Source organism: Camelus ferus, chromosome 32 (assembly GCF_009834535.1).
Source record: "Camelus ferus isolate YT-003-E chromosome 32, BCGSAC_Cfer_1.0, whole genome shotgun sequence".
NCBI classification, from domain to species: Eukaryota; Metazoa; Chordata; class Mammalia; order Artiodactyla; family Camelidae; genus Camelus; species Camelus ferus.
In genome coordinates, this window is record NC_045727.1 from 4,223,980 (window position 1) to 4,248,526 (window position 24,547).

The 24,547-nt window shown below is 47.9% G+C and overlaps 1 protein-coding gene across 3 annotated transcripts in view; it reads left to right on the forward strand.

Moving 5' to 3' along the window:
* The window catches only part of ACAD10 (acyl-CoA dehydrogenase family member 10), a 36,007-nt gene extending 17,761 nt beyond the window's left edge, over nucleotides 1-18,246 (forward strand). Inside the window, exons 10-22 of one of the 3 annotated variants that reach the window (XR_004316718.1) lie at nucleotides 1,546-1,696; nucleotides 2,814-2,959; nucleotides 3,695-3,868; nucleotides 7,440-7,840; nucleotides 10,987-11,127; nucleotides 11,594-11,731; nucleotides 11,852-11,942; nucleotides 12,813-12,971; nucleotides 13,812-13,984; nucleotides 15,654-15,797; nucleotides 15,899-15,988; nucleotides 16,777-16,854; nucleotides 17,454-17,517. Coding sequence is in view for 2 of the 3 variants with exons in the window: in XM_006178084.3 (XP_006178146.1) it covers nucleotides 1,546-1,696; nucleotides 2,814-2,959; nucleotides 3,695-3,868; nucleotides 7,440-7,840; nucleotides 10,987-11,127; nucleotides 11,594-11,731; nucleotides 11,852-11,942; nucleotides 12,813-12,971; nucleotides 13,812-13,984; nucleotides 15,654-15,797; nucleotides 16,777-16,854; nucleotides 17,454-17,594 (1,937 nt within the window). In the remaining variant the exon portion in view is untranslated. Of the gene's footprint in view, nucleotides 1-1,545; nucleotides 1,697-2,813; nucleotides 2,960-3,694; nucleotides 3,869-7,439; nucleotides 7,841-10,986; nucleotides 11,128-11,593; nucleotides 11,732-11,851; nucleotides 11,943-12,812; nucleotides 12,972-13,811; nucleotides 13,985-15,653; nucleotides 15,798-15,898; nucleotides 15,989-16,776; nucleotides 16,855-17,453 lie in introns of all 3 variants that reach the window. The other 2 variants (XM_006178084.3, XM_032471904.1) reach the window with 2 other exon arrangements.
* Nucleotides 18,247-24,547: the final 6,301 nt, after the last annotated feature.

Genomic DNA, 24,547 nt, shown 5'->3' on the forward strand with positions numbered 1-24,547 from the left:
CCAAGGTATTTATTTGTAGAGTTTGTTTCTGCTTTTTTTTTAGTCTGAGAGTTCTAGTTGTTCCTTGTCCTTACAAGCCTTTGTTATTCTCAAGTTTTTTTTTTCCTTTTAAATCAGGTGTATTGAAGTGTAGCATTTTATGGATTTTGACAAACACACAGTTTTATAACTACCATCACAATTGTCTCCATGCTTTTGCTAACTTACCTTGAATCTTCACAGAGGTCAAGAACTTGGGGCACAGGGACTCCAGCATTCGCAAGGGCTTTCATTATCCTGCCAGAACAAAGAGAAATGAACAACACTGCTGATGAGATTACAAAATGGGCAGAGGGGAGGGCATAGCTCGCTGGTAGAGCGCATGCCTAGCATGCATCAAGGTCCTGGGTTCACTCCCCAGTACCTCCATAGTAATCAATAAATCCTAATCACACCCCCCTCAATACCAAAAACTGGAAGTTCTAAATTAGGTGCGATTTGTTTTGAGTTAAATTCCTGTGGATTTTGACCTCCACCTCTGACAGCCCTGCTGGATTCTCCGAAGGGCGGCAGTCTGGATGCCCCAAGCGCAGGGGACTCCACGGGAGGAGCCCAGTCCCTCTGTCCTTGTCTTCAAGTCTCTGGGGACCAGTTTTCTCTCAGACGAGGAATGAGGGTTTGGCTTAGAGCCAGGGACCTGACATGTTGTTTATTGTTATTAATTATATAATAGTGACAATAACTGTCAACTGAAAGCAAGTAACAGTGACAATAATAATGGTCACCATTCATTGAGCAGCCTTCAGTGTTTGGCATGTTATATAGATCTCATCTGCCCTTCACAACAGTCCGCCGGAATTTGGGTGTCAGTACACTCCTTGTACAGGTGAAGCAGTGGAGGCTTAGAGAGGCTAAATCAGTTGAAAACCTTGACTATGAGCCAGGTGAGTCCAGAGCTCCCTCCAGTTTATGATCCCAGATGTAACTTCCAAGCTCCTCAGCTGTGGTAACTCTTGAGTTTCTCAGCAAACATCTGAATAACAGCACATACTCATGTGGTACTTATGCCAGGAACAGTTGCAGGGGCTTTACATATTTTATCCTCCCAACAACTCTATGAGGAGCATCTCATCAATGAGGAAACTGAGGCCCAGAGAGGTTAAGTAACCTGCCTGAGATTGCACAGTTAGAGAATGGCAGAGCTGGGAACCAAACCCCGGCAGTCCCAGTCCAGCCCCAGAGTCCATACTCTTAGCCAACCACTGTTGTTCAGTCAAAAAGGGATTTAGTAAAGGCTGTTAGGAAGTTCACAGGATCTGTGAGAAGGCCAGGGATCAGGCTTGGAGGCCCTGTGGCTGGAAACAATGCCCAGGTCACAGGGATCCAGCCAAGACAAGTCAGCAGGGGCTTCCACATTGAGGGGGCAGGAGTACCATGTGGGAAGTTCTCCAGTCATGGGAAGGTGATGCCAAGAGCATTTCAAAGGGTTTCACTGCACTGGTTGATTTTCCAACCCTCTGGAGGGTGTTGAACTGGCACATCACTTTCTAATCCTCTTTCCCTCAGGGGACTATATTCCACGCCAGGTGCAAACATGGATCAAACAGTATCGAGCCTCGGAGACGAGCGCCATCCCAGCCATGGAGAGGCTCATCGAGTGGCTGCCGCTCCACCTCCCCAGGCAGCAGAGGACCACGGTGGTGCATGGGGACTTCAGGTCGACACGGCGTGGGGAGGGCTGATGTTTAGATGTGGAAAGTGATGGGAAGGGCATTGGAAGGGGAAGTTGGCAGCTGGTCTTTGCCCAATTTACGGATGAGAATTATCCACGATACAGACTCTCCCTCTTGAAGGCAGGGTTTCGCAGCTTCGGCACTATTGACATTTGGGGCCAAATCATTCTCGGTGATGGGGGGCTGGCCCGTGCAGCAGCGGAGTCAGTACCACCCCCAGGTCCGAAGGTGCAAGCGCAGGCTCCAGCTGTAACCATTGCGTGACACACGACTCCTACTGCGTGGCCATAAACAGCGAGAGCGGTGATTTCACTCTTGAGTCCGCAGTCTAGGGACAGCATGGCTTGTTTGAGCCATTGGGGTGGCTCTCAGGCTGGGGGCTAGACTCACCTGAAGCCTCGCTCACACGCCTGCACAGGGCGGAGAAGAAGTGAACAGCCGGGCTCCCCGAGCCTCTCTCTCTGTCTCTGTGGTTTCCTTCCCACATGGTGTCTCCAGTAGCTTCTGGGTAGCTGGGCTTCTTCCTGGTGGCTCAGGGCTGCAAAGCTGTGTGCTCCGAGAGAGAGAGGGGTGGGCGGGAGCTGGTCACCTCTTCTGTCCTCGTCTTGGGAGTCACTCAGCACCATTTCCACCTGTGTTAAATAATTGTTAGACATGAGATACTGCAAAGGGTGAAGGACTAGACTCTTCCTTTTGTGGCAGGAGTGTCAAAGTATTGCAGACCTGTTTTAAAACTCCTCAGGGAAGGAGAAATGATCCAAATCCAGAGAGGGTGGCTATGTGGAGAGGGCTGCCTGACCAAAGCTGTGGCCCTCGGGAGAGAAACACAACCATCCCTGGGCTGTCTGCTAAGAGGGAGGTGAGGGAATTCATAAGCAGGCGCTCGTCCACTCTCCTGCTGGTGTCCCCATTGGCTGAGCCCAACTGAGCCAGAAGGCCAGGGAGCTGGTGGACGCAGCCCACACAGGCTCCCAGGGCACACAGGGCCAGAGGGTTGGGGAGTGTGTCTGCAGGGACAACGCAAGACGCCGAGCACAGAGTATACCCTAGTGATTGATAAGTTTCTTAGCACTGTCTCCATTCCTTCCTTGGCTCCTTCAGACTGGACAACCTGCTGTTCCATCCGGAAAAGAACGAGGTGCTTGCCGTCCTGGACTGGGAACTTTCTACCTTAGGCGACCCCCTTGCGGATGTGGCCTACAGCTGCCTGGCTCACTACCTGCCCTCCGGGTTTCCCATTCAGCCAGGTAGGAGCTGCTGCTGGGGGTGCGAGGGGTGGCGCCAGCTCCACTCTCAAAGCCTGGGGGCCAACTCTGCTGAAATAGTTTGTGACTGGGCTGCTTCGTGAAAAATGAGATATTCAGTATTTCTTCTACAGCTTGATTTTTAATGACAGCATAGGATTGAATTGTTACAGAATTAACTTAATCAAGACATTTGGTTTGATTCCTGTATGGATCTTTGCTTCCTTTTTTATATTACCTTCCCTCTCCTCCCACAAAAAAGGTAGTGAATATCTTTGTAGCAATATCTTTGCCTGGATATAAAGTCTACTCCTAGGGTAAATTCCTAGGAACAGAATTACGTTACATGCTTCTAAACCATCAGAATGTTACAAATGAAGGAAATCTGTAAACGTTTTTATTTGTTGTAGTTATCTTTTTAATAATCTGGCGAGGTCTTTGAATACCATTTTTATCAAATGACAGATAGAAGATAATGCTGAACTGTGGTCCTGTTGGAGGTGAAGGCCCTGCCTTCCTTCCTTTACTGCCAGTTTAGTCTGAAACTTTTAAGAGCCAATTTGTGAACAATAGCTTCAAGCTTGGATTCCAGCCAGCCTGAAATAATGAGCTAGAACCCTTTGAACTAGTTGTGAAGCCAACTTCCAAGGGCCAGAGTAATTTTCAGAATTTAAATACTTGGCGGCCACAGGGGAGTGTGGCGTCACTGCCCAGTCCTGACTCTGTCTGTCACCTCAGGTTTGAGTGACTGTGATTTGACGGATCTGGGAATCCCGACTGTAGAGGAGTATTTCAGGATGTACTGTCTTCACATGGGGATCTCTCCCACCGAGAACTGGAACTTCTACTTGGCTTTCTCCTTCTTCCGCATAGCCGCAATCCTGCAGGGGGTCTACAAACGCTCCCTCACAGGTAAGGGGGCACCTGGGAGAGTTGGCCTAGGGGTCTGAGTCACAGCCAAGGGGCTTCTCTGCCCGGAAACCCTTTTGTGGCCAGATTACAAGAGTCAGGTAATTCAATCATTTGAATTAAGTGTATGACATCATATATATATTTTAGAAAATACTTAAACTTGTTTTAAAATTATTAAAATAAGGTACACAAATATTTTAAAGTTAAAAACAGACATGATAAGAATTCAGTCATATAGAAGAATATAAAATTATTTCACTTCTTAGCTCCATTTCTTAAAGACAAAAGCTATTATTAAGAACTTCTTGGGCTCCCCAATTTTTCTGCATATCTGTCACCTCTCTCTCTGTCTCCAAGTTTTATAAAAATGTGATCATCCTATGTGTAATTTTTAGTACCTTGATTTAAAAATTTTACATGCATAAGAATTCCTATGAAACATTTGTATGTGTATATATATAAATGCTTACATATGTATTTGACAATTACATAAGGCAAATTCCTTGCTTTTTTTCACTTAACAATATTTCACTGAGAGGTTTCCATGTGCATATGTACAGATCTACATGATTCTTTTTGATTTCTGTAGTGCATCCCCTTGTGCATAGTGTTCCATTGTGGATGTACTGTAACATAGTTAACCACTACCCCTACTGATGTAACTTTGGATTGTTTGCAGATTCTTGCAGTCACAAAGAGTGGTTGATGAATATCCTTTCTCATACACCCATGTGAACATATCTGAAGGCTAAATTCCCAGAATTGGGATTGATGGGTTAAATGTATGTGCCTTTAAAATTATTGTAGATGTTGCCAAATTGAAGGAGAAAAGAGATTACTGTATTTTCTTCGATGGTGCTTTATATGTACCTGGGAAAGTACTTTATTGAACCAGGATATTCTAGATTGTATCTTTCAAGTTTGAACTTTTGGGAAGAAAGCTATGTATGACCACTTAGAACTGATGGTTGGATAAACACGTACGTCACCGATGGAGTGTTCACGTGTACATACATCAAGGTTGGCATAATGTTATTAGATTTAATTCTAAATTTTATAGGGTAGCAAAGGAAATAATCTATGTCCTAAATTATTTAAGAAGATAGGACAGATTAAAGTTTATTTCCTGTGTAGAAGGAAGACAAGTAGAAAGCAAGCAGATAGAATCTACCAAAAAGACCTAGAAATAATGACTAAACCAGCAGCATTAAATGCCCCTAATTATTTGCATCATAATCTGTAAATCCCATTCTCATCAAAAGGAACCAGGACTCCTTGGAGAAGTGGCTGATTTCAGGTCTAGGGCAGAATATCTACAAGATGAGCCTGGAACATGTTGCCATACAGAAGGGAAGGGGGTTGTTGAAGACTACGAGGGTCATAACTAAAGGTCTCAGGAGCCAACTCGAAGAGACTCCCTCTTGCTCATGACAGGAAACTTAGAGCACCAATAAAATAAGGATGATAACTGCCATGGATGGGGACACATCACGTATGCTTAAATCCAGGAGTAAAGAGTGATCTTCAAACAAAGAGGTAGAGTCTCATTGGTGACTTCAGAGGCTGCCAGGGAGGCAACCCCTTATTCTGAAAACTGCTAAATAAAAGGAGAAGAGCCCAGCATTTATCCTGTCTTTCCTATACAAATTATATGTCAGGCTAACCAAGCAGTTGACGCAGGAAAGCTTCTCTCTAGAGAAGCATCCTGGGACACAATGATAGAATTGGTGTGTCACCAATTTGCTGCCCCTAATACTTTAATGGATCAGTAAAACAAGTATTAATGGTGATAACATCACCAAGAGACAGACAGCCGGATGTTACACACCTCCTGAGGCTTCCCCCAAGAGTCCAGCCTGGATCTGACGGGGCCTCTGGAGCCAGCCACCAACTTAGAGGAGACAGAGAGTTCAGAGGAACACGATAAACAGCATCACTGAGGCACAGTCATGCACAAAAACCCTGATTCTGGGAAACAGTTCAGTTTCTTCAACCAAGAAAAAAGAGGAAAAGAAGATGAAAAAGGAATCTATCGATTGGAAGGGACTTAAAAGTTACATCAGCCAAAAACAGCGTTTGGACCTTATTTCGATCCTTGTTTGAAAAAAGAAAGTATCTGAAAAAACTTTTTTTTTATGAGACAGCCAATGAAATCTGAATTCTGAATGGAGAGTTGATGTATTAAGGAGTCGCAGTTATTTGTTTTTTTAAGTGTGATAATGGTATTATTGCCTTTGTTTTTAGACATAAATGAAATATTTAGAGATGAAATGAGGTGGTCTGGGGGATTTACTTCAGAGAAATCCAGGGCAGCGGGGGTGGGGATGGCAGAGAATGAAACAAGGCTGGCTCTTCACTGGTGACTGCTGGAGCTGAGCGATAGGAACCTGCAGCTTCATTGTCTCCTCCTCTCTAGTTGTATCTTTGAAATTTTCCAAAATGAAAAATTTAAAGAAAGAGCCCAGCAGTGGGTTTGCTAGTACAATGGGACATCTTAGCTTCCTGGCCAGGAATAGTGTAATACCTTTAACACCAAAGCTGCATGCAAATGGTTCTTTTGAGAACTAGCACTTGACCATGGCAGGAGCCAGAAGTAAAACAGGCCTCCGCAAAGATCCATTTATCGATACATAGCGGCGGAGGAAAACAGTCTCTTTAGAAGATGGAAATGGTAAAAAGCATCCAGAAAGGCCGGCTGTGAAGAAGCCCACCACAAAGAGGCAATATTCACAGGACAAGGAGACCCAGGGATGGATCCCAGATACACTGAGTGAAAGAAGCCACACTGAAACGACTATGATGTATGTACTTACGTGACACTGGGGAAAAGACAAACCACAGGGACAGAGATGACTGCTGCCCCTCGGGGGCATGGGGAAAGGGTACAAAGGAACACCACGGAAATTTGGGGCGGATCAGAATACTCATCCTGTATCTATCTGCCTGACCAAACACACAGAATTGTGCACTCTATAAAGAGAGTGTATATATACTACACCTTAATTAAATTTTTTTTTCAAAAATCCTCTAAAAAAAAATCTTGGTGCTTGTATTAAATAAAAAAAAAACAGCACGACTGGAGTGAGTGCTGGCAGTGCTGATGATGGTGTTGATCTAGACATAATGGTGCCCAGAAACTAGCCATTAATTCAATCCCTTGTGACACTGTTATTATCAATTTCATGGCAGGGCTTCCTATAGCCCACTGGTGACAACGAATTTGTGATTTGGGGAATTCCTGATTTAATTTAGTTTCTTGAGGAAAAGAAGCGATAAAGAGCAGGGAGCAGGCCGTCTGAGTTCAACTTCTGGCTCCCCAGCCCACTAGTGTAAGCTTGGGCACATCTCCTCCCTAAGACCCAGATCCTTATCTGTAAAGTGGGGATTAAAACAGATTCAGGAATTCAGTGAGTTGTATTAAACATGTCAAGCACTTAGCACGGAGCCTGGTGCGTGGCAGGTTCTCAGCAGGCGGTGCTGGCTGCTGCCATGACAACAGTAGTGTCGTGTGTTAGAGTTACTGTTAAGGGCTGTTTGGGGGTACTCACCACTTTTCGTTGCTTCTGCTTAGGGCAGGCAAGCTCGGCGACCGCAGAACAGAGTGGAAAGCTGACTGAATTTATGTCTAATCTCGCATGGGATTTCGCAGTCAAAGAAGGGTTCCGGGTTTTCAAAGAGATGCCGGCCACCAAACTGTTAACAAGGTCCCATCACACGTGGGCCAGGCCGCAGTCCCTGCTGAGGCCCCCAGGCATGAGGAGTTATGTCACCTCGACAGACTCTTCCCCAGCTCATGCCACCAGGGGGGTGCTGGTCATCTCTCCAGAAGGCCTTTCCCCACCAGTCAGGGAGCTGTATCAGCGGCTGAAGCACTTTATGGAGAGACACGTGTACCCCGCTGAGCCAGAGCTGCGGAGTCACCAGGCCTCGGCCAAGAGGTGGACCCCTTCCCCGCTGGTTGAAGATCTCAAGGTAAAGCGGCCTTTCGAGCGGTGGGGAGACCTGGTTAGCACAAGCCAACCTCAGCCCGTCCACCAGCCACATCCGTTCCCTCCCCAGGCAGTGAAGAGTTGGGAGGGCTGAGTTGAAGTGTCTCTGCCCCTGGCATCGTCAGGAAGAGCCAGCTGCAGATAACTCAGCTTCCCTTCATCATTCTCTCCTTGTGACCGTATCTGCACCCAATAGCTCGGCCCAGGCCGAGGAGTGGGGTTTATAACCTTGGGGCAGTGGGCTCATTTTATGCATATTGAATTGGAAACAGTAGGATATAAAATACATCATTTAATACAGTCTCTCTTTAATGGATCCATAACATCAAAGCTGAAGGGCCTTGTCAACTGTAAACTTGTTTATTCTGCTGACACACAGTGACACCACTTAAGGTGATGACAGAAATACTGCTCTTCTCTGTCAGGATTATTCTGGGCTTGTGTTAGTTTTAAGCTATTTGACATCTTCAGGGGCACATACTCTGCCTATGATGCAACCATCAGCTACTTCAAAAAAAAATAGCATTATCTCTTTTTCCCTAGTTACACACCTATTGCAAAATCACCAAAGTTCAAAAATGAAGAGTTCATGGCACAGAAAGAGTTCTGTGAAATTCTCTGCCCTCTGAGATAATCACTGTCAACAACTTGGTTTATTAGGCTCCCAGCTCCTTTTTTCTATTACATAATATATTATTATTATTATTATTATTTCTGTTGCTACATTTGAAAGCCCACTTGCTTATGTAATACCATGATTTATCACCTTCCCACATCAGTGCCTGGAGACGGACCCCTGAGGGGACCAAAGTGTGGGGCACCATGTTTGTCTATCCTCCCCTCGGCTGAAGGTCACTGTGGGTGACTCAGTCTAGGCAACTCTGGGTCACTGAAGCAGCAAAGGACTTTAGCTAGCTCCTGACATGGTCAGGGAGGCTGAAGAGCTAGCTTCAGAAGACAGCAGAAGCCGAGCGAAGGCCGGCTGAGGGAGAGCATCAGCCAGGAGGTCTCCATGGGACGCTTCCTCAGGACGCCAAGTCTGAGGTGGGGGTGTCCCCCAGAATAAGATGGGGTTTGGGTCCTGTGCAAGCAAGGTGCATCAAATGCTCTTACATACCTCTCTGTATATTTACTGTCTCAAACGTATAAATTCTTCAAAGGAAAAATATTGGTCCAAAAATGAGACCATTTCCAGTTTTCATACATACTGCCAAATTTTCATCAGAAAGGTGCTTACCAATCTCTGCTCCCATCGTGAATGCGGGGAATGCCCTATCCCCCACCTGCTGGCCTGCACACTTAATCCTCACCTATCTGATGTACCAATCGAGTGCACAGAAGCATCAGAAAAGCAGACAGTCATGCCGTGAACACCTCCAGACTTGTTTTAGATTCGTTTTAGAATGCCTAGGAAAAAGCTAGATTAGGGAACGTTCTGCTTCCAGTCACACCTGAATGGGAATCATAATGACAGCTACGATTTGGGGTAGGGTGCTGAAACTGTGGCTCATGGCTTTTCTCCAAAGTGTTATCACCACCCATAAATGAGAAGTATTCGGTGCTTACACTGCATCTCACAGATCCTGTGAGGTTAGCATTCTTAACCCTGATTTAAAGATAAGGAATCGAATATTTCTGGGGACACAGCTAGAAACAGTAGCACCTGGACTCAAATCCAGATCTCCCGGGCTCAAATTCTGTGGGTTTTCCTCCCTCGCACAAGGAGATGACTACATCCATCTCCTCACTCTTCCTCTCCGAACACCCTTGCTTCTTTCTTTTCCCTTCCCTTCCTGCTTTGTTTGTTAATATTAATTTGTCCTTCTCCTTGGTCATTGCACTGTGAGCTACTTAGCTTAACACAACAAGAAGACGAGTATGTGCGCTATTTCTAGAAATACGTGTCATAGAGACCAGGCCTTCTGCATATACTGTAGAAAGCAGCCAGCAGGTGCCCTCCGAGTGAGAAGAAGCGATGATGATTGTACCCATAATCACCAGTACCTAGTGCAGCCTGCCAGCTTCTGTGTTGGACACTTTATATTCTATGTATCACCTCTTTTAATCTTCCCAGCCACCCAGTGAGGTTGGCTGCCTAGTGTCTCTTTCCCTTTCTTTGGGTAGCAGCACCCCACTTTTATCTGGGGGCCTCCCCTCCCACTTTGAATACAGTCTGGCAGAGCTGTCAGTCAAGGTGCAGCCCAGCCCCCTGGCCACGAAGTGGGCATGTGAGCCAAGCTAGGCCAGCTGGGCTGTCCCTTCCTGGAACTGAGAGAGTAATCAGTGTTTCAGGACGGAAAGCAGCTGGCAGTCACTCACCGCACAGCACGACTGCGGAGGAGCCTGTCCCGTCGCCATCCTCTGAGCTGCCCGGGTTCCTGTCCATTTCCAAGCCTCATTCTCTAATCTGAGCTCCTGATAACCTTCTCATGAGGTTCCTTTTCCTGTTAGTCGCAGTCCATTTGTACTGCTACACTCAGCAGTCCTGCCCGGTAGGACGCGTAGTCACTCCCATTTCACAGAAGAGGAAACTGCCTTGTGGGGATTGAGTATCTTGCCAAAGGTCTCCCAGCAAGTGTGGTGGGGCTGGGTCTGAACCAAGCCGACTGACTCAGGGCCTGGGCTCCTGACCTCCAGGCTAGACTTCCTACTTTCCCAGCCAGGAGCTACAATCAGAAATCCAGGGTTATTCTCCCAGGAACGAAGCTGTGCCTCATAAAGGAAGCTGGTTCAGGGGCTTTCCTTTCTTATCTCATCGAAGCAGCTGCGGCTGCCACCAGATGTCCTGGGCCGGCTCCCATCAGGTGCACTAAGGGACCCTTCACTCTCATGTGCTCATGGAGTGAGTTCTAAGCTGTGTTGTTACAACAGTAGCGAAGCTAACAGTGATGTACCACGGGGTACCGTGGGGTAAGTGGGGTGTCTGGGACATGGACACCAGGGAAGTGACCTGATTGCTGCTGTCACTGTTAGGACTTGGCCATCCTGAGGTCCCCTTCTGTTCTCCTCTCACAGATCTGCAGGGTTTATGTCCAGCCTGATGGTTCGGACTACCTCATTATTTCCCAAGGGCCAAAATAAAATGAAATCACCCACTGTGGATCCCTGACTTCTTTTTCCCCGTGACAGGAGAAAGCCAGGGCTGAAGGACTTTGGAACCTTTTCCTACCCATGGAGGCCGATCCCGAGAAAAAATACGGAGCAGGACTGACCAACGTGGAGTACGCACATTTGTGTGAACTCATGGGCACGTCTCTGTACGCTCCCGAGGTACTTTCTTCCTCAGCTCAGGAGGGTATCCTCGTCCTCCACATCCTCCACAGCCACCCTCCCAGGTTGACCCGGTTCCCTCCAATTTGCACTGGCTTCAGGAACACTGATGCAGACTCAGACTTCTTCTCATGAGGGAGGACACTACGGCCAGGTGGCTGGAGCCAGAGCAAGAGAGCAGCTCGGGGTGGGTGTCTTCCCGGGAAGGTGGGAGCTGTGTGAGCACAGCCCGGCCGGCTGCTGTGGGGCGGCAGCCCAGCTCCGGTCTGCTTTCTCTCTCCCAGGGGGCTCTGAGCTACTGCATTCAAACTGTTGTGGGTCTGTGCCTTTCCCTGGGGAGAGGAAGGACTCTCGTGTGGGTTCAGAGGGCCTGTGACTTGGAAGGAGCCCCAGTCCATGCTTCTGATGGGTCTTAAGTTTTGAATATGGACATAGGAGTCACCCTTATGTTTTCTCTCCTTTTCAGATCTTTAACTGTTCTGCTCCAGACACAGGGAACATGGAGCTGCTGGTGCGATACGGCACCGAGGAGCAGAAGGCCCGCTGGCTGATTCCGTTGCTGGAGGGAAAGGCCCGCTCCTGTTTTGCTATGACTGAGCCCCAGGTACCTGGCTTGGGCCACCACCCACAGGCGCTCCTCATCAGACCAGACCCTCGCCAACCCCATCTAGTCTCTGCTGCACTGGACTCTCGCCAGCTCTAATCAGAATGTATTGTCACTCAGGTTGCCTCCTCAGATGCCACCAACATTGAGTCTTCCATCCGAGAGGAGGATGGTTTCTATGTCATAAACGGTCACAAGTGGTGGATCACAGGTATTTGGCCTGAAACTCATTTTTCACTTACACACATGGCTCTGTAGTGATAAGCTTGTCTTCTCTCCCCTGCTGTTGTCTCAGAAACTCTGGAAGAGAGTAGCTTCATTAGCAGGTGATGCAAAGGAGATTCTATCTCTGTGCTCCCAGAAAAGGCGGCAAACCCTGGGAGAACCAGAGGTTCTGCATGAGTCATCAGGTGACCACACGGGTGGCAGTTCCAGGAGTCTCATTGACTCCCCTCTCTCTTCTTCCTGCCATGGGCATTTCCCTAAGGGAAAGCAGAAAGTCACTTCCTCGGTGGCGTCCTCCCTCTGTGAGACCAGGTATGCTGCAGCAGAGGGCTAGCGATCATCCTGGCGTGACCGCTGCAGGGCCCTCCTCACCTACTGAGTCCCCACCCTTCTCTGGAATGTATCTGTTACTATCCCCATTTTACAGAAAAGGAGACGAGGCTGGAGAAGTGACTTGAGTCATTTTCTAAGGTTCTAGCTCCCCACTCGCGAGCAGGGAACCCAGAGTTCAGGGTTGGCCTAATTCTGACACCTGTGCCCGAAGCCACTGTGTTCTCACTGCCTGTGATAAAGTAGCGGTTTCTAGTCTCTTGTCTCTAAATTATATTTTCAACTTGATGATGTGCTTTAAAGAAAAAAAAATTGCTTGTTTGATGTTGGATTCCTTTCTCACTGGGACAAAACCCAGTTGCTCTTATCGCTGGTCAGGAGCCTGCAGGTGCTCTCCTGATCACGTGATGTCTTCAAGGGCTCTGTCTGCTTGCCGGCTTCGGCTCTCCTGGGCTAGGACTGTGCCTGTAAGTTCTGATGGCCCTGGTGTCAGATGATGGAGTCTGTCTCTCTCCCTTCCTGGCAGGCATCCTGGATCCTCGCTGCCAACTCTGTGTGTTTATGGGAAAAACAGACCCACATGCCCCACGCCATCAGCAGCAGTCTGTGCTCTTGGTTCCCATGGATACCCCGGGGATAAAAATCATCCGGCCTCTGACCATGTATGGGCTGGAGGACGCACCAGGTTAGCCCCCTGGGAGCAGCTCACCTCTCTGTGGGTCTGGGTCAGGGCGTGGGCAGAAGGCTTTGGGCAGCCCTTGCTCCAGCTCAGGAAGTAACACCTCGAAGGGGATGATGACGTTTGGAGGGCCAGGTGCTCCTACATTTTAGCTGCATACATGAGTATCATCCATGCAGGCAAATTGCAGACACACTTTTATCCTTTTTTTTTTTCTCTCTTCTAAACTTATAAGATAAACAGGATTCTGTGAGGTAAGGAGGCCACACAGGACAGAGGCAGGAGGCAGGAAGTGCTCCCTCGACTTTCTCTTTTATTTTATTTATTTATTTATTTTAGGGGGGAGGTAACTAGGTTTACTTATTTATTTTTAGAGGAGAATTGAACCCAGGACCTTGTGTAAGCTAAGCATGCGCTCTACCACTGAGCTATACCCTCCCCTCCAGACCTTCTCTTTTAGACCCCAGTGTGGACAACTGACCTCCAGGCCTGGAGGTCCTCTCACAGGAGCTCCTTCTGCTGCTGCTGTTCTCATTTGGCTTCAGTGTTTCCATAGCGTCACTACATTGTTAAAGTCACACACCGCTAGGGAGTTTCAGCTTAAGGTAGAGTCATGTTTTACAAAACAAACGGCAAACTATCCATTTGATATTGTAGACCAGTGATTCACTTTCCACCTTTAATAGGTTCCTTCCTGCCCTCCCTCTCCCTTCAGCCACGTCCCAGTTAGAAGCTAGAAAAGGGGCAGGAATGTTGCTGCAGATGACCTGTCCGAGGCAAGGGATAAACACGTCCAAGGAAAATGGGTAGGCAGATGACTCAGGGGAACCGTTTGGGTCTTTTCAGGTGGCCATGGTGAAGTCCTGTTCGAGCAGGTGCGCGTGCCCAAGGAGAACATGGTCTTGGGCCCCGGCCGGGGCTTTGAGATCGCCCAGGGCCGACTGGGCCCGGGCAGGATCCACCACTGCATGCGGCTGATTGGGTACTCGGAGCAGGCGCTGGCGCTCATGAAGGCCCGAGTGAGTGCTTCCCCTGGAGCCCTGCTCCCATCCAGAACCACCCGTCTATTTTCCTGTCAGACATCAAATCCTGACGTTTTCTGAGGGCAGACTTAGCAGGTGACTCAAGGTGACGTTCCTTACAAGAAGCTGTGTCCCTGTCTCTGCTTTGCATCTGCTACTGCGCTAAAGTCTGAAATGTAGAGACTCGGCCTCACTCTGTTGAGGTGACCAGAAGGAGAAGTAGGCTCTGTGGCGGCCAGCTGAGGGCAAGGTTCCAAAGCCCACAGGGTCACGGGCTGCTGAGGGCCACTCCTGCTACCAGGTCATCTTTAAAAATCAGATACCAGGAGTACCAGCCCGCAGCCCTGTACCACCCTCCTTCCCCTACACAATTCTGCTCCGGTATGACCCCTCAGAGGCTGGAAGCCCACACAAAAGAACACTCTTGCTGGGAACAGTAGTTCAAATCAGTGGTATCGCTATCAGGAAGATGAAGCAAACCATTGAGACCAAACAAATACTTCACAAGACACTCTACAAAGAACAGAGGTGGTCCAGTATGTTTGGATTACCAAGCAAACCAACTAGTTTTTTCCTTTGAAAAATCCTAAGTGCTCAGGTGCAAGTACTCCAGCCCCAACCTGAAGAGCAGTGTGACCGTGCATGTCACGAGTCTTAGAAGGTGCATAGCACTGACGTGGCCATTCCCCTCACAGGACTTGGTCACAGGGAGTAATCAGATTTTACTATAGGAGGTTTACCACAGCAGTGATTATAATATATTGGGAACAACTATAAGGCTAACAGAGACTGGTCAGAGAATCCTGGTTTGGGCATGCAATGACATTCCAAAATGATGCTATAGAAATCTGTTTCTTAACACAGAGATGTTCTTAAATGGGGGGAAAGGGAGGCTACAAAGCATTATATCGAGTATGGCTCCATTTTTTGTAAATACTGCACATGTATGTTTTCTGCATACAGAAAGTCTAGAAGGGCATTCACCAGATAGTTAGTGGAAGGGACTAGATGATGGGGTGCCAAGGGTTTGTCTTTTCTTCTTTCTTTGGTCTGAAAAATGTAAACTTTTTCTGACATGAGACATTTTATTTGTGTAATGACTGTTTTCGGTTTAAAAGGGGAAAAAAGGGAAAAAAGAATTCCTTATAACCTTCTCTGATTGCTTGTGGCATTGAAGACTCGAGGATCCCCCTTGCTGTAACAGTTGCCCACAAGGGGGCTCTGGCACCGGACTGTGCTCCCCAGGTGTCCCAGGGCATGAAGGAGGCCCCATGGAGGACGCCCTCCCGAACTTGAATGAGGCATGCCTAGGTGCTGCCTAATTCCCAGAGTCACTCTGAGCCACAGGAGGCTCAGATCATGTAAGAACTGTTCCTGCCTGGCAGCCAGGCTGACCCGGAAGGGGACGGAATGGCTGGAGTAAAGGGGTCTCTGGAAGTAATTTGTGCAGCCACCAGGTTGACTAGCTCCGCGGTGCCCACGGAGAGCACTGTCTGCATCTGGCTCTCCTCCCTGGAGGCTTCCTGGGGCTGGAGAGCTGGCAAATCGGCGGATGAGCTGCACAGTGCCGCTTCTGCCCCCTCCTCTCCTGCCCTCCCCGTGCTCCCACCCACCTCCCCTGCAGGGCACAGCCTGTGCCTCCCTCCCGAGTCTCCTGTGTCTGCAGGTGAAGTCCCGCGTGGCCTTCGGGAAGCCCCTGGTAGAGCAGGGCACGCTCCTGGCAGACATTGCCCAGTCCCGCGTGGAGATTGAGCAGGCCCGGCTGCTGGTGCTGAAAGCTGCCCACCTCATGGACGTGGCGGGAAGTAAGGTAGGAGGTCGGGGAGCCTGAGAGATGACAGGTCCCGAGGTTGCGGTGAGGGACGCCATCCCTGGAATCTCTAGATGCGGACTCTTCCCTCCCCCATTCAGGGACCACAGAGAAAGCACTTGGCTCCTTGACGTAAATAACTGCTTCAACTCTCCTTGGAACTACTTGGGCAGCTTTTCAAAACAGAAAAGGTATAATAAAAGAGGACTGAACTTTCTGTTTTACTGCCTCAGTGAATATCTGGGTCCAAGACAGCAGGCCTGACAAGGCCACACGACCCCAGCCTCAGCTACAGCCACACCTGGACTTCCAGGCATCAGGCAAACTAAGAGTAAGCAAGGGAATTAGCCAAAAGAGAGGCTTTACTTTCGAGTGTGACATTATTCCTTTCTGAGTGCCCCTAATGGCCAGACATGATGCCACGCTGTCCCCTGCCTCCTCCAGCTCTCCCTGGGGCCTCCACCCCTTAGCGGAGAGGCCTTAGTAATGGGGGTGACCCAGGCTCAAGTTCCTGGCTCTCTGGCACTCTAGTGCCAGGCATGAGGGCTCTCAGGGACTGCACTTGGATGCCTGCACCCAGGACAGATCCTTGCCCCTCAGTTCCCCAGAGTCCTGGCTGGCCTTGGTCCACTGTCTGGTTGGAAACAGAGCTGGATGTGACCCTGAATGAAGCACAAGCCACTTCCCACTCTGCCTTCTGTGTGCAGGAGATGCTCCCCGTCACCTGGGAAGACCAGACAACCACTCACACCCTACAACATCCTGAGTCACCCTCCTAGCCACACCACTGCCCCCTCCATGCCCCTCAGTATTGTACACGCACCAGGCAGGGCTGCCTCATGGAGCTTGTGGCCCAGTGGGACCTCAGGTTTCTCTTCTGAGCTATGACTTCCACTCCTCCCTATGAAACTGATTGTTCTTCCAGGCATTCTGCCCTCTGCTCTGCCCTCCTAACCACCACATCTCCTCTTCCTTGCAGGCCGCAGCTTTGGATATTGCCATGATTAAAATGGTGGCCCCATCCATGGCCTACCGAGTGATTGATCGTGCCATTCAGGTGAGCACAGATGGTGGACCACTGTTCGTCTGAATATTTACTATAGTTGCGAAACTCCCTCTTTCAGCTGCCAACCTCCTGTAACATAACAGCCGCCCTTTGTTGCACACTCACCACCCACGTGACTTTCCTTTTCCTCCTCAGAACAACCCTATGAGAGGTCGTATTCCTGCCTCATTTTGAACACGTGGAAACAGAGGCACAGAAAAGTGAAGTGACCTGTCCAAGGTCACTCAGCTTGTAAGGAGCTGAGCTCAGAGTTTTGGGAACCTAGGACCTTAGAACACCAGGCCCAGCCTCCTAACCACACAGGGATAATCCTTCCCAAATCTCAACATCTGGCCCTGACATAGGGATTTCCTGATGGCAGACGTCACCTAGCATAGCAGACCTGGGGAGTCTGGCATCCTTGGGACAATAATAGCAGCCCCACCTGAAAGTCTTCCAAAACACGGCTGCTACGCAGGTGTCAAAGGAGATCCCCAGGAAGGTGGGTGTCGTGAGCTGTTCTGAGATCTTAGGAGCAAGCACTCGTTCCTGGGGCTCTCGGGGACGAGGGCTCACTCAGGGCTTCCTTCCCTCCCATCTGTGTCTGCCAGGCCTTCGGAGCAGCAGGGCTGAGCAATGACTACCCACTGGCTCAGTTTTCGGCCTGGGCCCGAGCGCTGCGCTTTGCCGACGGCCCTGATGAGGTTCACCGGGCGGCAGTGGCCAAGATGGAGTTGAAGCACCGCGTTTAGACCTGCAGACTACAGGAGCCTGAATGTCCCTGCTGCTGGGCCTGGGTTTCCCAAAACTTTAAAGATGCACTTTGAAAGGCCTGGTATGTGTGATTCTTGCACCCTGCCCAGAAGCTCTGTTCTGGAACCATCACTGTGAAGTCAACCTTGTTGGGTCCCTGTGGAAAAACCATTTCAGCGAGAAGCCTGTTTTAGGCAAGTAGGAGGGGGATTAGCCAAGAGCTGAGTGGGTTTTGGTACAGAGCCTGGAAAATTTAGCCCAGGCCCCCATTCTCTCTGGCTCTGGTGCATGAAGACTGTGGGAATCTAGACAAATACTATGAACCCTGCTGGGGCGGTGTGCCTGTATTTGCTCCCAAATATGGGGGACTCCTGCTCTGTGCCTTCCCATCCCCCGAACCCCCAGCTGATAGCTGCAGCCTACAGACCCAGGGTGGGAGCGCTCCGGGGAAGAAAGAAGGAAACCAAAATCATGAAGCCACTGCCGTCTGATTTTCTTCCTTTGAATGTCCAAAACACAGAACACTGAGATGTTATTTTGGAAAGGGGCTTTGGAAACACAAAAGAACAAGAAAATGCACCTCACAGGCTTTGTGAATGTTCTATGTCGTACACAAGGAATGGAGAATAAAGGCTCATGCTTCTGCCAGTCTGTCTCAGTACATCAGTTGCCTCCTCGTATGTGAGTTTACTTGGGATTCTGCCCAGTGCATGGCCCACCTGTGTGCGTGGTGGGCACAGACGCCGTGACCCCTGTAGGTCCTGAACCGGCCGCCTTGCTGCTGGCTCATGTAAAAGTCAGCAAAGGACCACGGCTTTACGGTGTAAGGGTCACGCCTCCATCTGCTCTATGATTAGAATGTTTGGGGGCAGGGGAGGTGGTGGGCAGTGTGCCATTATAAATCAGAGAGCAGCATCCTCTCGGAGAAAGGAGAAATGCTCACTAACTCGAGGTCTGAGCTCTTCAAGACATGGGTGCCCCATGAGCCCAGGCAACAGGCAGAGATAAGCCACCTGCTGTTAGGACCTAGTCTGCTAATCTCATCATTTGTGATGATGTGGCCAACAGCTGCCCATTTCAGGTCAGACCAGATGGGCAGGGACTGTTCTCCCCTCGTCTGCTGCACTGCAGACTTGACCCCCTCAAGGGAACTGCTTTACCAGAGAGGGTGCCTGGCTGCTGCGGCCAGGGCCATGGCCCTTCAGGGTGCTGGGGAGTCCTGCGGGGTTTGTGAAAGGGCTCCCCAGATATTCTTGCCTCAGTGATCTGGGGAGGCACACCATCCTCCACTGCCTGTTGCTCAAGAAAGGTAAAGTTAAATTGCTATCACAACACCAGCCACATTGGTAAACAATCTTTTGCAAACTCTGGCAGAGTTCTAGCAGCCTGAGTTCCTGCTTCGAGCCTTAGGAAGGAGTTTGTTTTGAAAAAGGAGATGCTTTGGCTGGTAGCCCAATGCATCATGTGGCCTCTGAAGTTAACCTTGCTTGTTCTGTAGTGCAGCTACAGGGATGAAAATAGAAGCCGTGCTGTGGGGCGACCTCACATCTCCCTCAGATACTCCACTGTGAAGCGGGGAGGCACTGGGGCAGGACAGTGACCACTGCCTGAAGAATGCAAGTCGGAGATGTAGCCTCCAGCAGTCCCGCATCCAGGGTCTCCCAAGCTGTGAAATAATTCCACTCACCGCTGTCTGCTGCACCCGGCTCTGGGCCTGGCACTCGTCTAGGCTTGGGGCGATGTGCAGGAAAACAAACAGGTCAAGCTGCCATTATCAAGGGGCCCATGTCTCAAGTAGGGGATGGCGGTGAGTGACTGAGACCATGTAGGTGCTGTGGTGGGTGCTGTGATAGGTACTGCTGGGGGTGGGGTGCTGGGGACTCAGGAGTGGGGACTTGTTCCAGAAGAGGCATTTAAGCCAGATGTGCATGACAAGAATGGGCAAGGGTGCTTCAGAAGGAGGAGCAGGTGCAGAGGCCCTGGGGCTAGCCCAGTGTGTCTGGGGTGCAGGGCAGAGAGAGTAGGATGTGGGAGGTGTTGGGTCACGTGAGGCCTCAGGGACCTTGGTCAGGAATTTGGTGTTGATTCTAAATGTGCCAAAATGGCAAGTTTTGGTAGCACTGTGACATACTTTGATTTGAATTTTTAAAAGCTCCTTCTGCTCTCCAAAGATCACTAGGATGAAGAAGGAATAAAGGAGGATCAGAGCTGGTCAGAGTTCCCCAACATTGCAGAGAACTCCACCCACAAAATGAAACCACTCACAAAATTAAAATTTTAAATTTTAAAAGAAAGAAAAGAGAAGGAAAAGTAGGGGGATGGGAGGGCAGGGCCTTAGCAAGATGTGAGCAAAGAATAAAGGAAATTTAACCTGATCCTAATCTGATTTTTTTTCCACCTTCAGCAAATAGCTGGCATTTCTGGTTGGCCAAATGTGGTAACTCATGTGGTGATGGCCCATCACTGTGTCTCTGGACTGGGAGTCAGTGTGTGGTTGTGGGTACACGCTTGGGCGTTAACAAGCTTGGCTTGGTGATGATCATGCCTGACCAGTTTTATTCAGGGAACACTTAACATCTTGCCACCATCCCTTTATGGCTGGGCATGCCTTATTATTAGCTTGTCTTAGGAAAGGGAATAAAGTGTGATCATAACATACTAACAATTTTTTTTTTCTCACAGCAACATTCTATCCTGAAGCAGTCGAACACACATTCCCCTGCTCATCTCCTGGAAAGCATCAGGGGGCTATATTCCCATAGGGTAGAGCCCTCCCTAGAGGTCCCATGACAGTCCCAGGTCCTCAGGGTTCCATCAGGGATGCCAACTCTGGCGGGGATCCCATCCCTTCCTTCCCATTTTCCCTCCTCCTCTTGTTTCCTGCAGTGACTTACAGTCTTGGCATCCACAATGGCTGTGCTTCCCCAAGCCCTGATTTCAGATACTGTCAGATAGTTCCAGAATAATCCTATAGAGGCTATAAGAGGGACTGGATTCTGGGCAACCTGCCTGGGTGGGGCCCTTCTGGGACATCACTGGGAGTGATGTTGAAAGACCAGGCTCCAGTGTTCTCCACCAACATTCCCATTGTAGAGTTCCCAGTGTTTTCTAAGAGACAGTCCCTGTCTGTCACCACCCAGGGCTTCAGAGTCCCCAGGGATGCTCTGGGGATGCCAGGGCGGTATGGCAGCTTGCCTCTCTGCAGTCACAGGGAAACCCAGGGCAAGCCCAGGGCTGAAGCATTAGTTGAACATCTCTGAGACATCCGGATAGGTATTTATACTGCCCTCCATGGTGCCACATGGCTACAGATCTCTTCCCTCCGTCAACCTCCCCGATGTATGTGAGCCTCAGAGCAGAAGGATAATCAAGGTGGCTGAACAGAGAAGTGGCTTCAGGGAATTCTCTATCATGTCAGCATTAGATAGAGAACACAGTGATAAACAACTGTCACAGATAAACACAGACACTAAAGTGTTAAGGACAGATATTAATCAGTTACCATGTTATTGCAGTAGGAAAGAGGGCCTGACATGAACTGACCTCAACTTCCATTTGCACAGAGGGCAGGGAGGGGCAATGGTGGGGTTTACACAGGCAATTCCCTGCTAGATCCACAAAAAGCAGGGAGGGTGGAAGGCGCTGGTCCTCATGAAACTTACCTGGGTTTGCTAACTGGCGCTTTTAGAAGTTAGGCGCATAGCCTCCCATGGAAACTGGGAGACAGACAGATCCATGAAACAGAGTATAGCTCAGAAATACTCAACTACTTAAAGGCATTTAGTATACAAGATGGCTTTTCATATGGGCGGGGAAAAGATTAATTATTGAATAAATGGTGTTAGGAACTCTGAGTAACATCTAAAAAAAAAAAAAAAAGAATTGGATCTCTACATCTTTCCTTACACCAAAATTAATAAAAGAACCAAACTTTAGAGTGTAAAATGTGAGCAATAAAAGTACTAGAAAATAAACATTCAATAAATGGTGTTGGGAAAACTGGATAATCACATGTAGAAGAATGAAATTGGGCCCTATCTTTTATAGTTCACAAAAATTAACTTGAATCAACTGGAATAAAGACTTAAAAATAAGACCTGAAACCATGAAACTCCTAAAATAGGAAAAATTTTCCTTGACATTGGTCTTGGCAATGATTTTTTTGGACATGACATGAAAGGCACAAGCACCAAAATTAGTGAGTGGGACGACATCAAACTAAAAAGCTTTTGCACAGCAAAACAATCAACAAAATGAAAAGGCAACCTACAGAAGGAAGATACTCGCAAATCATATAACTGATAAAGGGTTAATATCCAAAATATAGAAAGAACTTATAAAACAAATAACGCAACTAAAAAACGGGCAGAGGAACTGAGTAGACATTTTTCCAAAGAAGACAAGAAATGGCCAAAGGTACACGAAAAGAGACGAGTCACTAAGCATCAGGGAAATGCAAATCAACACCACGAGATGTCGCCTTACACCTGTTAGAATGACTCTCATCAAAAAGTCAAAGACAACAAGTGCTGCGGAGGATGTACAGAAAAGACAACCCTTACATACTATTGGTGGGAATGTAAATTGGTACAGTTACTATAGAAAACAGTATGGAGGACTACTTTATGATTCATCCATCCCACTTCTGAGTCCAAAGAAATTCCAAAGAAACTAAAATAACAATCCCAAAGAGATATTTGCACTCTCATGTTCATTGCAGCACCATTCACAGTAGCCAAGACACAGATACAACATGTCTGCCAACAGATGAATGGATAAAGATGTGGCGTGAGCACACACACACACACACAAACAGAATACAATTCAACAAGGAGAAAAAAAAATCCTGCCATTTTTAACAACATGGATGGACCCTGAAGATTTTATGCTAAGTGAGATAAGTCAGAGACAGAATAACAAATACTGTATGATCTTGGTTATATGTAGAATCTAAAAAAGGCAAACGCATAGAAACAGAGTAGAATGGTGGCTACCAGACCCTGGGGGTGGGGAAAATGGAGATACTGGTCCAAGGGTGCAAATTTCCAGTTATAATCTGAATAGATTCTGGAGATCTAATGTACATCACAGTGATTATAATTACAAAACTGTGTTTGTGTTATAAACTTGAAAGTTGCTAAGAGAGTAGATCTGAAATGTTCTCACCACAAAAAAGAAATGGTAGTTATTTGACATGATAGAGGTATTAGTTAATGCTAGGGTGGTAATTATTTTGCATTATGTATCAAATCAACATGCTGTATACCTAAACTTACACAATGTTACATGTCAATTCCATCTCAATAAAGTTGAAAAAAAGTACTGGAAAAATACAGAAGAAAGTTTAAAAATAATCTTAGAGTGGAAAAGGCTTTCTAGACATGACATAAAAGCCTGAAGGCATAAAAGAAAAGATTGGCAAAAAAAAAAAAAAAAACCCCAAAAACCAAAAAACCCTCTAAAACAAAACAAAACAAAAAAACAAGGCATAGACTAAGTAAAAAGATAAATGAGGACTGACAAGGTATTTACACCACATCTGATAGACTAAGGTTAATTGCTTTGATATACGTAAGTGCCTACAAATCAATTTTAAAGAAACCAATGATTCCAATAGAAAAATGAGCAAGGGACATGGACAGTTTGTAGCAGAGGGAGAACACATGACTCCACATAGGCAAAGACACTCAAGCTCACTCCTGAGAAGAGAAATGCAAATTAATGCTATTTTGCAGCTACCAGATTAGGAAAGCTTTAAAAAAAAATGATAAATTTGTAAAAGGCGTGAGGAAACTCAGACATGACAGGGGTCGAGGCATAAACTGATCAAATCTCTATGGAGGATAATATAGCAATAGCTACATTTAAACTGTACATATCCTCTGACTTAATAGTTTCCTTTCTATGAATTTCTCAAGGATATACATTGCAGCATTGTTTGTAATGACAAAAGATTGGAAACAACCTAAATGTCCACCCAAGAGCACTTTCCTTGGGTGCTGTTACAGAAGATCTGTCACATACATTACTAGGTGGAAAAACGCAAGACGACTTGCAGAAGGGGAAGTGGGGGCTGGATGCTGCACTCGGAGAAGAGATGGAGACTCACACTGCAGTCTTATCTCTGCAGCTGATCTCCAAACCTACTCCTCTTTTTCCTGGGCACAGAGCCTGTTTCCAAGACTCCTGTATATGGAGGAATGGCCACGTGACTGAATTCTAGTCAATGAAACAGGCTCAGCTTATAAAAACCTCCCCTGTGCCATCCTTGATGATTTTTTTCTCTTCCAGCTGTCTGGAATGGTGCTGAGCCCTAGGGTGACTGTGGGAATTAGGTTTTGACCTCAGAGTCACACAAAGAAAACAGCCCGCGTCCCTGAGTTCCTGCCTGGAGGGGAATGCCCGTATGAGACTCACATGCGCAGGGACTTTCGTTTTGTTTTGTTTTAATTTTTTGTTTTTTTGGGGGGAGGAGGTCATTAGGTTTATTTGTTTGTTTAAGGTAGTGGGGATTGAACCCAGGACCTTGTGCATGGGAGGCACTTACTCTACCACTGAGCTGTACCTTCCCCCGGGGCAGGGACTTTTTTGTGTTTAGCCACCAGAATTTTGTGGCATATCTATTTTAGCAGCTCTGTTAACTATTACGATATCCTTCCGACATCATATTAGTTCTTCAAAGCAAAGCAAAACACACTCTCTCTGCTGGCCTCCTTCAGACCTTGGATCAACACATTTTTGCCTGGTACTTCATACTTGGGCCTTGGTAAACCTCTTTGGCTTCAGCTCCAAAGGCTGGAGCCTCAGACAGCTAGCTCCCTAGGCACTCGCTACCTAGGTGAGCCCCTTTCCTCTGCTTCTCTGCTGTCAAAAGACTTATTTCTGCCCAGCTCAGCAACTCCTGCCACGTCTCTTCGCTCCTTCTTGGGCTTTTGCTGATACTTGTCTGACT